A 14458-nucleotide genomic window follows, 5' to 3' on the forward strand; every position below is an offset into this window, starting at 1 on the left:
GCAGTGGTTGAGAGTCCGCCTGCCAATGCAGGGGACACGGGTTCGTGCCCCGGTCCGGTAAGATCCCACATGCCGCGGAGCGGCTGGGCCCGTGAGCCATCGCCACTGAGCCTGCGCGTCCGGAGCCTGTGCTCCGCAACGGGAGAGGCCACAGCAGTGAGAGGCCCACGTACCACAAAAAAGGAAAAAAAAAAAAAATGCATAATCATTTTCTATTCAACGGGAACTCTTGTTAGCATGGCTTTCTGATCTACATAGGGTGAGGACTGGGCTAATATAAATCCTAAAAGGAAGTCCTTCCTGTGGGTAAAACCATCATAACAGACTGTTACATGAATGACCCCTAAACTTAAGCATACAGAGTTTTAGTCATATTGTTTATCTCAGTAATCTTCAAAATAATCCATTGAGTTAGGTATTATTGTGCCATTTTACTGATAGGTAGATTGAGACTTGCTGAAATTAAATACTATATTTTATGAGGTCATGCAATGAGGTGGGGCAACCTGGGATTTGAATAAAGAGCTCTAATTCTGAAGTTACTTGTTCCACATGCTCTGCTGCTTTTCCAACATGAAAATGTGGGAATGCAATTCTCCTTTACTCTTCCGATTCAGACATTATCAGCCCGGAACTGGCCGGCACCCTGGTCAGGCAACAGATCCAGCTCTGTTCTTTACTCTTCTTCGAACGATGCTTGCTACTTCAGCAACAATGACAAAAGATTCCAATTCTCCTGAGAATAACTCTGGTACCTTCTCTCCTTCATTCATAATCAGCCTAAACACTGCCCATTTTGTGAAGATGACTGAAGAGTAAACCATTTTTCCTAAATTTAACACCCAAATTCATTCCTGCTAGACTGTATGTTGTGTCTTTCATATTGGTCCTTAAAGTCACAACGTCATTTCGACTTACGACCCTTCTTATTCTTCCACTTCCCTTCACTTTTAGCTCAGATTCAACCACTAATTCATTAAATCTTAAATTACAAAGGACAAGACCTGAGTAGAGCTGGCCTCTGTATCCACAGGTTCCGCACTGTGGATTCAACGAACCATGAATCAAAAACATTTAAACAAAATTCCAGAAAGTTCCAAAACGTAAAACTTGAATTTGCCACACTCCAGCAACTATTTATATAGCACCTACATTGTATTAGGTATTATGAGTAATCTAGAGATGATTTAAAGTACATGGGGATGTACATAGGTCATATGCAAATATGTCATTTTATACAAGGGACTTGAGCATCTGGGGATTTGGGGATCCATGGGGGTCCTGGAACCAATCCTGGGGCAGAGGGGCTAGTGGGTAGCGACGGAGGACTGTAATAACAGAAACAACCAATTCTGGCTCTGCTGACCTGGGGCTGAACCATCATTCAGCCTATTAGGTGAAGTGGTTACCTTGTACACGTCGTGGTGATCGAGAATGTGGTCGAAATTCTTATAGATGTCATTGAGCATGTCCACCACTTCCATGGGGGTGCTATACTTGCAGATGGTGGTGAACCCCACAATGTCACTGAAGTAGATTGTAACTTCCTCGTATAGTTCAGGCTCCACGATGCCTTTCTCCTTCAGAGACTTGACCACCAGCCTAGATGAGGAAGCGAAAAACAAGGCCTTCAACTTCAGCAAATTTCTTCTTCCCCTACAGAAATCTTTGAGGCTGTACTAATTGTCCACCAGGAATTCTAAAATTGGGGATTTCCAGTGAATTGTGTGGCTAGGAAGCAAAGACAGTTGGCATGAACCGAATGTATGAATATACTACACACACACGTAACACATGTATTTGACCTCAGATGAATAGGAGGTTCAGTATTAATACTTGATTATAACACTAATATACATGTACACATAACTGTAATACCTACACAATCCTAATACTTGCTCACTTTTTACCTCTCTATTGATAGCTTCTTCTAGATAGCGCTCTACATCCAGAAGCCGAGAAGGAGAGTGTGTCATTGATGTAAGAGCTTGACTCACGATAGCTATCAGATCTGACTTTCTCATCAGTAAATAGTTTTACTTCCCTGGCATATTTAACACGGCCTTGTTTAATATCACTATGAAGAAATAATGTATTTAAAATGAATTCTGATATATTCTGAACCCGGATTTATTTGAAACATTTTGGAGCAGAACTGGGTCCTTTAAAAAGCAACATCAGTTACCACGTAAACAAGTTAAAATTCTGCTAAAACTGCACAAATCGAATAGAAGCAACTTAGACTATCTCTGTTGAACAGACATAAAGGGCAGTATATTAGGCTCAGAATTAAGAGAGAAGAACCACAAGAAGAGATGCCACGCTTCCTTCATGTGCCAAGTTGCCTTTTCATTGAGTAAATGGGGTGGAGGGGTGCTGACATGAGGCTGCGTGTTCCCTGTCTGCCTTTGGGATCAATTGGTAAAGGACCAGAGTATGGACCGCCTGCAAAGGTCATAAAATCCCTTACTTTTCCAGATGAGAAAGCTGAGGCTTAAAAAGAAAGTATGGGGAGTTCCCTGGCGGCCCAGTGGTTAGGACTCCATGCTTTCACTGTCCAGAGCCTGGGTTCAATCCCTGGTCGGGGAACTGAGATCCCACAAGCTGCACGGTGCAGCCAAAAAAACCCAACCAAATAAAAAGTATGACTTGCACAAGGTCCCAGAGCCACTGAGGGCAGAGCCAGTGCTGGAACTCAGTAACTCCCAGCCTTCAGCCTTGTAATTGCATCACATTCCTGCACAACCCGGGCCTCGGATCCTCAGGGTGATGGGGAAGATTTGGAGGTGTGCTGGCTGCAGTAAAGGAAGAAGGTCTGGCACTTTCCTGGAAAACAGACAGCCAATCAACCACCAGCATTCCCAAAACTCATTTAGAAAACCTTCAGAGCATCAAGGGAGGTCCTTTCAGTTGGTACGATGATGAAATCTGGGAACTTGAAAACCGTCCCCGCTGTGTGGCTGGTCAGATTCGCAGGGGCACGTCTGGGGCGGCGGTTCTTTACCTGCCCCGTAGACGGGTGCAGATTATTTGGAGGCTACACAGACTAATGATAAGATTGGATACTTCGCCATCTTTGCCCTTCATTTTACTGCTTATAGCTGAAAAGTCATACGAGCTTAGAAAATAGTATGTTACCTGAGAGAGAAACTAATGTTGGTGGATAAATGAAGGAAGGGCTATGAGTTAACCTGGTGAACTTTGATAACAGGTTTTTGCTGACACAGTATACAGAGTAGGTGTCTTAGAAGTGCTTCCCACAGGTACGTAGTTTTTTCCATAGGTAGAAAAAACTTCTATTTTAACCTGTTTCAAAACCCCCAGGAGTGCTGGGAAATAAGTGTCTGGCTCCTACCTGCAACTTATTCACAATTTTGCTGTAATATTTATTTTGGATTCTTCCAGGTATCATGCATGTATATTTTAGTTTTCTTTTGCAAATATAAAGAACTTGTATATAAATGATCAAAGTGACTTGCCCTGCAGTCACTGTGTATTGCAGCCCTTGCTCTACAATCTTTGGTGATCCAACGGGAACATCTCCCGTCTAGTGGTCAACATGGCACACTGAACCAAGGGTAGGAAAAAATCCACGGTGCTGAGCCAGCTGTTTCAAATCGTGAGTGTCATTACTGGTTAAAACCATCAGTGATAAAAAGCTGGGAAGGCAGCTAAATCATCAGGATGTTGTTTTTGTCACAACTCAGCATGAAAGGCCAGGCAAGGACTGATGCATTACATAAAGAACATTCGCAGAGCACTAACAGAAACTCCATCTCTAAAGTGAATAATAAGGGCTCCAGCCTATGCCCAGGGTACCAATGCCAGGCTGAGGGTTCTGGCATTAGGCTTTCTTCAGGGCCAGATGGCTGAACAGGGCATGTGTGTAACTCCTACCTCCTCATTCAGGCTTGTAGAAGAGAAACTATTTCTTTATTTAGAAAACAACTCATACGAGCTCAAAATCATTCCTTTATTAATGTAGAGCTGATATGCTCAATGAGCATGGGTTCAAAATAAAATAATAATTAATGCAAGTAATATATAAAAGTCGTAACTACTATGCATTGTAATAACAACCATGGACGTTACAGACACTGTGCTAAGTACCTTATATTGTGCACATTATTTTAGAGGATTCTTTGAGCCAGCCTGTGACGGGAAACAGGCTTGCAGTGTTTAGGTAACTTGTCCAAGGCTGCAGATCACAAGTAGGTGGTGGAACCATGATTTGAAGTCAGGCCTAGCTGACCTCAGTTTCCATGATTTCACCCAATGCGACACTGCCTCGCTTATCCTTAATCTAAGAGGACAGTTTATCATTCATTGAGCAGAGAACATTACCTCTCACTTGTGACAGTTGTGGGCCCCTTGGTCCAACCTATTTCCCAGCTGTTCACATTTTAATTTCTTGCTTATCTTAACATTTCTTAGTTATTACCTGAGGACCAACACTTATAAAACGTTAAACTGGGATTTCAACCTTAATTTCTTTCTCTTCTGTCATGGTTGTAATATTGTTTCACAAAATAGAGGTCAGCCCGTAGACACCTGTGTGATGAGACACCTGGGGAGAGTGGGACCATACCTTCTCCACTAAAGATGCTCCCACTTCTTGTAATTTGGCCTCTACTTTGAGGCAGACAGAAGAAAGCAAAGAAACTAACACTTAGTGCCTGAAAATGCCTTAAAGCTCACAGATTCTGTAGGAAAACTTTAATTTCCATTTTTGGACTGGGGAGAGACAGTGACTGGCCTAAGGTCTCAGACTTAGCAGAAGTGGCCAAGAGGTGCTGGAACCCAGGTCACCTTAACTCTACCGTCCATGCTCCTTCCATGGTACCACACAGCCACTGGAAAACAGCCTCTTTCTTCTAGCTATTCAGACAGTGCAAACCAGGGCAAGGCTTAGCAAGGTACATGAATTTTTAAAAAAAATATATTTTCTCATATTTTATTGTGCAATATAAACTTGACTAAAATGCACTAAGTAACAACATGTTATATTTAAATCAGCACTAAATTAAAATGTTTGGTGGGAAATAGCATAATTTATTTTAATACACTCCAACTCAGTCTGAAGGTGAGCAGTTTACTTCTGAAGGTTTAGAGATTCTACCTATAGCTTATTATTGAAACAGACAAATTTTTTGGTCTCTTTCTTCACCTTTGATTTTTAAAAATTCTTCTTCTTTAGTTCACAGTGCCATAGAAGTGTAAAATAAGACTGATAGAAACCACTCTAAAACATATGGCTTTATATACATAAAAAATTCAATAATGTTGTCACAACCCCTAATACAGTATGATTCTTATTTATTTACTAGCATCCAGAATAAATACATGTTCTGTACATATTAAATTGTTCAAGTGTATCTAGAGCAGTGCCTGTAAAAGTGGGGATACGTGCATTTTTAAACACAACAATCTGTTGAAGAATATGCGAAAGGGACCAATCCTATATAATACAGAGAAAACCAATGCTAGACAAATACGCTTTGGCTTTCAGCCTTAAGGGCTGAGCATGTCTGCGGAGTCTGGAAGATCACGTCCGCGGGAGGACTTCCTTACCTTGGGAGCAACATGAAATTAAGCCTGTCAGCCCTGTCCCTCTCTGCCTTGTACAGCTGTGTCCTTTCTTCCACCAGATGTTCCAGGTTTCGGGAATACAGCTGCAGACGTCGGATCAAGGTATCCATGTAAGTTTCATTTTTTTGGTCATGGAAAAGGCTGTAGGTAGTGATAGATGAAGAGGTCTCCATATTATCAAGAAAACATGAACATCCATTAAAACAATGGGCAAATATCATAGACAGGTAATTAAACTAAGAAAGGATAAAAATGACCAACAAATGTAGCAAAAATTTTTAACCTGAGGAAGGATCAAAGAAATAACATTTTTTTTTTTTTTTTAGAAATAACATTTTAAAAAAAGAAAAACAAATGTGAGTACAAAGGTAATCAATGTAGGTAAGACGGAAGAAAAATATACATTACAGCCTTTCTGGAGGGAAATCTGGTAAAATGTGTCATAAGCTTTAAGAATGCTCGTGCCGATCGGCCCATCAACCCTACTTCTAAGAATTATCCGAAGGAAACAATCATGCATGTGCTGAAAGTTAACTACAAAGAAAGCCACAGTATTCTTCACAAGCAAACATTTAAAAATAACCTAAATGTGTAACAAAAAGTGATTGAAATATGAAACGATGGAATATGAATGTATCATTAAACACAAATTAGAATCGTGATACACACACAGACGCTACGTCTATATTATTAAGTGAAAACAGCCAGTTTATAAAACAGCAAAAATTATCATCCCATTTTTAATTTTTGAAAACTGGTGGCCATCTATTAAAAACTAGGTGATGTTTTTACTTTCTTGTTTGCTTATTCATATTTTCTAAAATTTTAAAAAGGAGCAACTTGCAATAAAGGGGAATATAAGAAAAGGACCAAGAAAAGTAAAGCTGCGCCTTATATAGTATCTCCTCAGACAGAGTCAGGGTCCTAGAGCAAAAGCCCTAACTCTGCCGTATTTTGTTAGATCAAGACAACTTAGATGAGATGGCAGCTTCTCGTGACCCTGTGACACGCCTAGGTGCAGAGCCCAGTCGGGAGGCACACTGAGTCCCACACAGCTGTTGTGAAGGGATGAATAGATCATACCATTTCATTATCACAACAACAATTACAAGTTGCCATTTCTGTACTCAAAAAGATGGACTACATCATAATCCCCTTGGTGTGGGGCGGGATGTTTGTTAAAAATTGAGTACTTTTCTATCACAGACCTATCACAGACCTATATGACTGGAAACTGCTAGGTTTGGGATTAAGAGAAATATTTAACAAGGTCCCTAGGAGATTCTTACCGGAAACCATTATGGAGTCTAGTTGGGTAGAAAGAGTGAGGGAGCAGGTGTAAGGGATGGATTATCTTATTTCATGATGAATTGATTCAATTAAAACAGTTTCCTCAACCTTGGCTGTGTATTTTAATCACTTGAGGAGCTTATTTAAACTCCTGATGCCAGCCTGCACCCAGATCAATTACACCAGACTCTCTAGGGTAGGATTCTGGCACCAGTAGTTTAAAAATCTCCCCAGGTGATTTCAGTGTGCGGCCAAGTTGAGAACCACCATATTAAAGGCTAAATGTCAGGGGCCTAGTTTTATCTTCACGAGCTTACATTTCATCTGTCACACATACAATCTCATCTGCTCTTAGTAACAGGTCTGGGAAGGAATGAAAATAATAAATCATTTATTATTTCCTGCTCCTTTTCCACATATGACGGTTTAGATCAAACAATCAATGGTCCCACTTTCATTGTCTTCACTCTACCCCACCTCGGTCCTGGGCTTTATTAAATTAGCTTCACTAAGTATCTGTGTCTTTGACTTGATGAGAACTACAGAAAGAGCTGGAAGGAACTGCAGAAATCATCTTTTTTCATTCCAATTTTACCAGCAACAAAATTGATACCCAGTTCGGGTGTTTTGCCCAATGTCCCACAACTAGCTATTATTAGATCCTAGCCTAGAAACTAGATCTCCTAACTCTTACCTCAGAGCTATTTTTCTCACCCTGCACCCTAACCGAAAACATGGGAAATCTAAAGTTCAGTCTTACTGGATAACCGTATGTTACTTTTTTTGATCCTGAATTATAATCCGATTCATGGCTCAAGTGCTTAAGGCCGAAGTTGCTGATCTTAAGATTTTAAAACTGTAAGAAACTTTTTTTTTTTTTTGCGGTACGCGGCCTCTCACTGTTGTGGCCTCTCCCGTTGCGGAGCACAGGCTCTGGACGCGCAGGCTCAGCGGCCATGGCTCACAGGCCTAGCTGCTCTGCGGCATGTGGGATCTTCCCGGACCGGGGCACGAACCTGTGTCCCCTGCATCGGCAGGCGGACTCTCAACCACTGCGCCACCAGGGAAGCCCTGTAAGAAACTTTTTGATCTTCAGAATTATCCAGGGTTTTGTGCAGATTTGTACTAGACTTCTAAATCCTAATTACCTGCAGAAGGGTCAGGGAACTATATTTTTAACAGATCAGTCAGAATTTATTTTCGAATCAGGCAAGTTTTGCCCTTGAGTACAGTACTTAACGTTTCAAGTGATTATTCCCCCAAGAAAACGGTCTGTTCATCTCCATACCATTTTAATTTTTTGGAGACAGGTATTGTAGTCTGTGATCTTTCATTAGAAAAGACATTCTCACACTTAGCTGCCACAGAATGTCAGCTATTATTAGAAAAATCTGAAATTAGAAGGGAAAAGTAAAAATTTCAGCCCTACCCAAATATCTTGGCCAGTGTATTCTCGATTTTCTTGAAGTCTGGCCTCTTTTCTGGATCTTCCTCCCAGCAGTTTTTGACAAGCAGATAGACCTGGAAGAGAGAAGAGGTGGAAGTGAAGTAAGTTGGAAGGAGAAAGACAAATACCATATGATATCACTTATAGGTAGAATCTAAAATACGGCTCAAATGAACCTATCTACAAAACAGAAACAGACTCATAGACATAGAGATCAGACTTGTGGTTGCCAAGGGGAAGGGGGAGGGAGTGGGATGGACTGGGAGTGTAGGGTTAGTAGATGCAAACAATTACATTTAGAATGGATAAACTACAAGGTCCTAGTGTACAGCACAGGGAACTTTATTCAGTATCCTGTGATAAACCATCAACCCTTCCCTTCGATCCTAAACTAAGGAAAATGGAGATACTGATTTAGACCAGGTGGGGTTGATGGGAGAGACAAAATGCTTCACGGACGGACGTTTGCAGGCTTTGTGCAGGGGATGGCAATAAACAGCTGGGCTCTGTGAGTACGAGGCAAGTGACTCTAAATGAGTGAGGCTCTATGACATTAGTTTTCAACCATGCCTGACCGTGGAATCGCCTGGGGAGCGTTCACAAAACTTCTTATGATTTTGGGAGATTCTGAATTAACCGGTTTGGGAAGGGGCCTTGTTAGGGTTCTCAGATATAGCAAATAGAAATACAGGACACCCAGTTAAACTTGAATTTCAGATAAACAACGAATAGTTTCTTTAGCATAAGTTATGTCCCAGATGTTGCATGGCCGAAGGACACTAATCTATACATTTTTAAGTTCCCCAGGTGATGCAATGCCCAGCTGCGGTGAAGAGAAGCGAGGAAGGGGAGGTACGGAGGGAGAGGGAGACGCGAGGAAGCCTGTGAAACCATCTTTCGTTTGATACCACTTGTTTGCAGCTTTTGTGGGATCAAAAAGCATGGTGAAAACCATTTGTTTTAAATAATGAAGTTTGTTCTTCACTCTGACCCCAAACAGGATCACAAATGGTACTAGATACAGTCCCTACCTGCGTTCTTTTGCCTTAACAAGAGTCCCTGGGGAGGGACAGGACCACGGTATGGAACCGTGGTTGCCTGTACTCACCACTAGGTGATGCTCCTGCCTGGGAAAACAATCTGCTGGCTTATGCCTTAGCAAAGAAGGGACAGAAGAAGCACTGACAAATGGGCTGATACGGCACCGCCCGTGAAACAGCAGATGCTCTTCAGGCATTGCCAAGTCTTGGAGTTTTGGGCCTGTATTCTGCTGGAACCAGCTACTAGATAATGCAGTCGAATTCCTCATATCCAATTCCAGAAACATCCAGCCACATGAGTGAACTGATGAGGAGGATGCTTTGGTGAAAGAGGTTGTAAACGACATGTGGATACACTCAGGCTAGAAAGGAGGGTTTGAGAAGAGAGATGCTGATGTGTGGGGAGGAATCCCAGGATCCAGAAAAGCAGGAGGAAAGGAAGGCATGAGGAGAAGCAAGGATAGAAGCAGATGTAGCTCAGAACCCTGGGTACAACCTGCCTTTAATGCTGCAAAAGAGAGAGAGAAGTAAAAATGGCCCATTCGTGCCCAGCAGAGTCTGGCCATAACCGCATCTGGCAGGTTGCTTGCAAATTAAAGCAAAATATTTTTATCTTTATCCTGCAAGGAACAAAAGTTTAAAAAAATTTTTTAACAACCATATATATATATATATATATATATATATATATATATATATATATATATATTTTTTTTTTTTTTTTTTTGGCGGTACGTGGGCCTCTCACTGCTGTGGCCTCTCCCGTTGCGGAGTACAGGCTCCGGACGCGCAGGCTCAGTGGCCATGGCTCATGGGCACAGCCGCTCCGCGGCATGTGGGATCTTCCCGGACTGGGGCACGAACCCGTGTCCCCTGCATCGGCAGGCGGACTGTCAACCACTGCACCACCAGGGAAGCCCCCCGACCATAAATATTTTTTAAACATTTACTTACCATCTTCTGGATTATAAAAGCTCAGATAAAATTCTAAAAAAAAAAATTAGAATTTTTTTTCCCACAGGCCTTAAAGGCCTCTGTGAGGGATTACAAAAAAATTAAGCAGATACAGAGGAAATCTCCGTTTTCTTCAGGGGAAGGATAGAAAGAGTGAAAGTACATTTCTCTATTGTTTCTAGATGTTGGCGTATTTATTTTTTTAACCAGGAGGTAGTATTTATAAGCTTAATATGGGTATCACATGGAATCTTGCTCTTTTAGCTCCAAAAAATTGAGAATGTAATGTGTACTTGAGTTCCTTCCTGAGTTGGGAGTATGGTAGGCTGATAGCGGCTCTCAAGGGTGTGTCCCAACCCCTGGAACCAGTTACCTTATTTGGAAAAAGGGTCTTTGCAGATGTGATTAAGTGAAGGGTCTTGCATGGGGAGATAATCTGGATTATCTTGATGGGCCTGATTGTAATCACATGTATCCTTATCTAGGAGGGAAGTAGAGGGAGATTAGACAGACAGAAGAGGAGAATGTGGCCTGGAAGCAGAGATTAGAGCATTGTGGCCACAAGCCAAGGAATGTCAGTAGCCACCGGAAGCTCCTGGAAGGAGCAAGGAATGGATTCTCCCCTAGAACCTCTGGAAGAAGCATGACCTTCTGGCAACTCATTTCACACTCCTGGCCTCCAGAACTGTAAGCATATACATTTCTGTTGTGTTAATCCACCCAGTCTGTGGTCCTCTTGCAGAGGCCCCGGAAAACTCCATGCAGGGAGATATACTCACTTCCAGCTCTTTTTCCTCTGCTGTTTCCAGGAACAGATCAGGGCGGAAGGGTTTCACTCCGTTGGAATACTCCACTCTGAAAATCTTCTCTGGTGGGGTAGGAAGAATTCAAATTACAAGAAAGAATGCAGCGTGAAGGAATTTTAGCAGCAGCCTCCAGACTCTGAACTGGTTCACCGTGCCTGGGTGGGTACCCAGTGGGAGCGTGGCAGAGCCGAGGCCAGCACTTGACAGACAGATGTGAATGAATGGACGATCCACCAGGCGGAGGGGTCTCATGCCCCCTTACACCCAGGAGATTACCTTAAGTTAAGGCTACTAACCCTTTAAAACTTAACTCAGAGACTGCTGTCTTAGGGAGGCTTCCTCTGACCAAGACCCTAGCCTGTCCTCCCTATATCCCTTAGCCACCTCCATCCCCCAGACAGGTAAGAGCTGGCACATAATAAGTGCTCAGTAAAGCGAGGACTGGATGAACGGAAGGAGACGTTTCCTCCCTGAGAGGACATGTGACAAAACCATAGATCTGCTCTTAGTAAGAACTGAAATATGTGTTGTCCCGCTAGAGTGATCTAGTTCAGGTGTGAAGCAGACACACGTCTCTTACTGGAATCAGAAGGAAAGCAAGAAATTGTAAGGCGAGATTCTCTATCTCACAAAATTGCTGGCGGTAGTGGCAGCTGGCAGTGGTATATTGTCCTATGCTTTTCAGAGCCCTCTAACGTTCATACTGTCACTGAATTCCTCCAACTACCCTGTGGAGTGTGGAGGGTAGATGCGACATTGTTTTCGCAGATGAGGGACTGAGATGTGGTCACAGAAACCTCGGGGTCTCAGTCAGCCTAGAATTCCTGCTGGGTCCCAGGGAAGGCCCCCGAAGGGTCAGACTCTCACCCTTCTGGTCCCGACAGCTGAGCGTGTAGAAGGTTTCTCTCCGCAGGATGATCTCCTGGGCGATGATCCCATAGCTGTACACGTCTCCTTTCTGCGAGATGCTGGCTTGGCGTAGGTGCTCCGGGGCAGTCCACAGGTCTGTGTGTTCAGCATTGAGATTGCGAGGTTGAGGCGGGGGGTGAGCAGCCCAGAGGTCCCCAACTTGCTTTTATTTTTAAGTCCCTCTACCATACTGATGCTGGTGATGGGGCAGAACACACACTTGCCTTCCAAGCTGACTAGGTAATGCCAGGATTTGGGTGAGGAGATATGGCAACGCCTTCCCTAAAACTGCCTGGATCACAGTTCTGAAAACCCTCAAGGTCTACCTAGACCAGCACCTGGGGTATAGGAAGCGCTCAGTAAATATTTGTGGGGTGAAGGCAGTAGAATGTAAGAGGCTGAGGATTTAATAGCTTACGGAACATATGGCAAAAACCTATGAAAGCCTCTATAAATATTTTAAAACTATATATTTATATATTTTATGTAATATAAAACATTATAAATACATATATTGATGTTTCCTAAAAGAAAATAAAGACAGAACATTTGAACAAAGAGACCATCATTGATATTTTCTGGGTGTGACATACCGGCAGTCATGAAGTCAGCTATTATCCACAGATGTGTTTTCTTTGGTGCTCGCAGTATTATTTAAAAAAAGAATGCACACACTTTACTCACGTTTTACTAGTGTGCCTGCTATTCCTAGTGCTTTCCATCAAGTCTACTTCACACGAGTGAAGCACTCCTGTGTCCTGTGTTTGGCTCCTATAGACACTTGGGTTTTGGACCGCTATCACATATCTTATGTATAATAATGAGGGCGTACATTTAATTAGCCTCCAACATCCCTTGGAGGTTTTCCAGGATCACCTAGCTCCTTGCAGACTTTTGGAGATTTCTACCTTCAGCATTTTCAATTAAATAAACCTACAGATTCATGTGTTTTCAGTACGGTGATATGCTTAAGATGAAGCACACTTTCCTCATTTAGTTTTCCATCCAACTGTTCACTGCTTTTTGAATTTGTGTCTTGTGAATTCATGTGGCTTGTGATTCCTGAACGACTGATCCTAATGGTTAAACTTGTGGGAAGGGAACTACATCTACTTATGCTAAAACTTCCAATAACCGACCCCACAGATAGGTGGGTATAACTGGATGATGTCCAGAAGGATAGGATTTGGCCTGCAGTTCATCTGATGCTGTGTCAAGGTGAGTCATTTCATGAAGGTGAGTCATTTCATGAAAGAGATTTGCTCACTCCATGATGAGCACTGCTTGGCACACAGTAGGTCCTCAACAAGCACTTACTAGATTGAGTCCAATGTCCTAGCATCCTTGACATGACTGAAGAAGTGGGGGGCAGAACTCTAATTTTTCCTCCATTAAGGGAAAACTAGAGGATTCCAAAGTAGAATTAGAGGCAGAATTCAGTTTCTGGATCCAGGTAGTATTTTGAGGCATATATGAGTCCTAGCCTTCTGAGGCTGTTTAACCCAGAATTCTAGTAAAGAACAGGTGAATGTTCAACATGAAAAGCCCTTTATACTTTACAAGTCACTTTTTTGTGTGTTACTTTTTTGACCCCCATCACAATCCTGAAAGGGATAGGTATGAATATGTTTTACTGATAAGACTTTTTTCTTATCATCATCATTTCTTATCATTATCACAGATAAATGAATGAAGTCTAGAATTGGGAAACGGGTCCTCAGCCTTGTACTCTGTCTTCTTGGGCAAACCTCTTAACCTCTCTGAGCTTCAATTCTGTCTTCTACAAATGAAGAGGGTTCGATCAGACGATTTCTAAGATCTCCTACTGCTCTAACTTCTGTATTTTTTCACGCAGTCCTGCTTCCACAAGCCAATAACTTCTTTATGATTTCTCCCTGATATCAAGGACACACAGATGAAGGAAATCCACAGAGGAGATTTGTTCAACTGGACAAGCATGCACTGAACACTGAGAAGGGGGTAGTGCTGGAGAATGACCCAGCTGATGCCTCTTACAACTCCAAGTGTTTATTTTCTGATCAGTATCACCATTTCCTGAGCACCTTAAATGGACTTGTGAGAAAAAAAAATTTTTTAAGTGGGAAACTAGTAAAAATTTCACTCATGACAGACCTTTTCTTGGAGGTAAAATGGAATTGCAGCCAAAATCAGTTATCTTCACCACCATTCTACTATCTACCACGCAGTTGGTGGATTTCAGACGACCGTGGACTTCTGTCTTACTGGAGTGCAGATATGACATCCCCTGTAGTTTTTCAGATAACAGGAAAACAAAGAGATATGACACTTTTCAGCAGCTCCATTATTTTAAGGAAAGAAATGACGTTTTGAAATTATTTTGGCATGCAGATAAAATCACCATCAAATTTTAAATTTAATTCCATTGTTTAGCTTTCAAAATG

At 42.2% G+C, this 14458-nt stretch overlaps 1 protein-coding gene across 1 annotated transcript in view; it reads right to left on the reverse strand.

Annotated features, from left to right (window-relative positions):
• Window positions 1–14458, reverse strand: part of GUCY2C (guanylate cyclase 2C) — a 77956-nt gene that overhangs the window by 12124 nt on the left and 51374 nt on the right. Inside the window, exons 17-22 of the mRNA XM_060026119.1 lie at window positions 14169–14301; window positions 11994–12131; window positions 11100–11188; window positions 8309–8400; window positions 5572–5730; window positions 1410–1602 (exon numbers count right to left, since the gene is read on the reverse strand). Of these exons, the coding sequence (XP_059882102.1) occupies window positions 1410–1602; window positions 5572–5730; window positions 8309–8400; window positions 11100–11188; window positions 11994–12131; window positions 14169–14301 (804 nt within the window). The remainder of the gene's footprint in view (window positions 1–1409; window positions 1603–5571; window positions 5731–8308; window positions 8401–11099; window positions 11189–11993; window positions 12132–14168; window positions 14302–14458) is intronic.

The sequence above is a fragment of the Delphinus delphis genome, chromosome 11, assembly GCF_949987515.2.
Source record: "Delphinus delphis chromosome 11, mDelDel1.2, whole genome shotgun sequence".
Classification (NCBI taxonomy): Eukaryota; Metazoa; Chordata; class Mammalia; order Artiodactyla; family Delphinidae; genus Delphinus; species Delphinus delphis.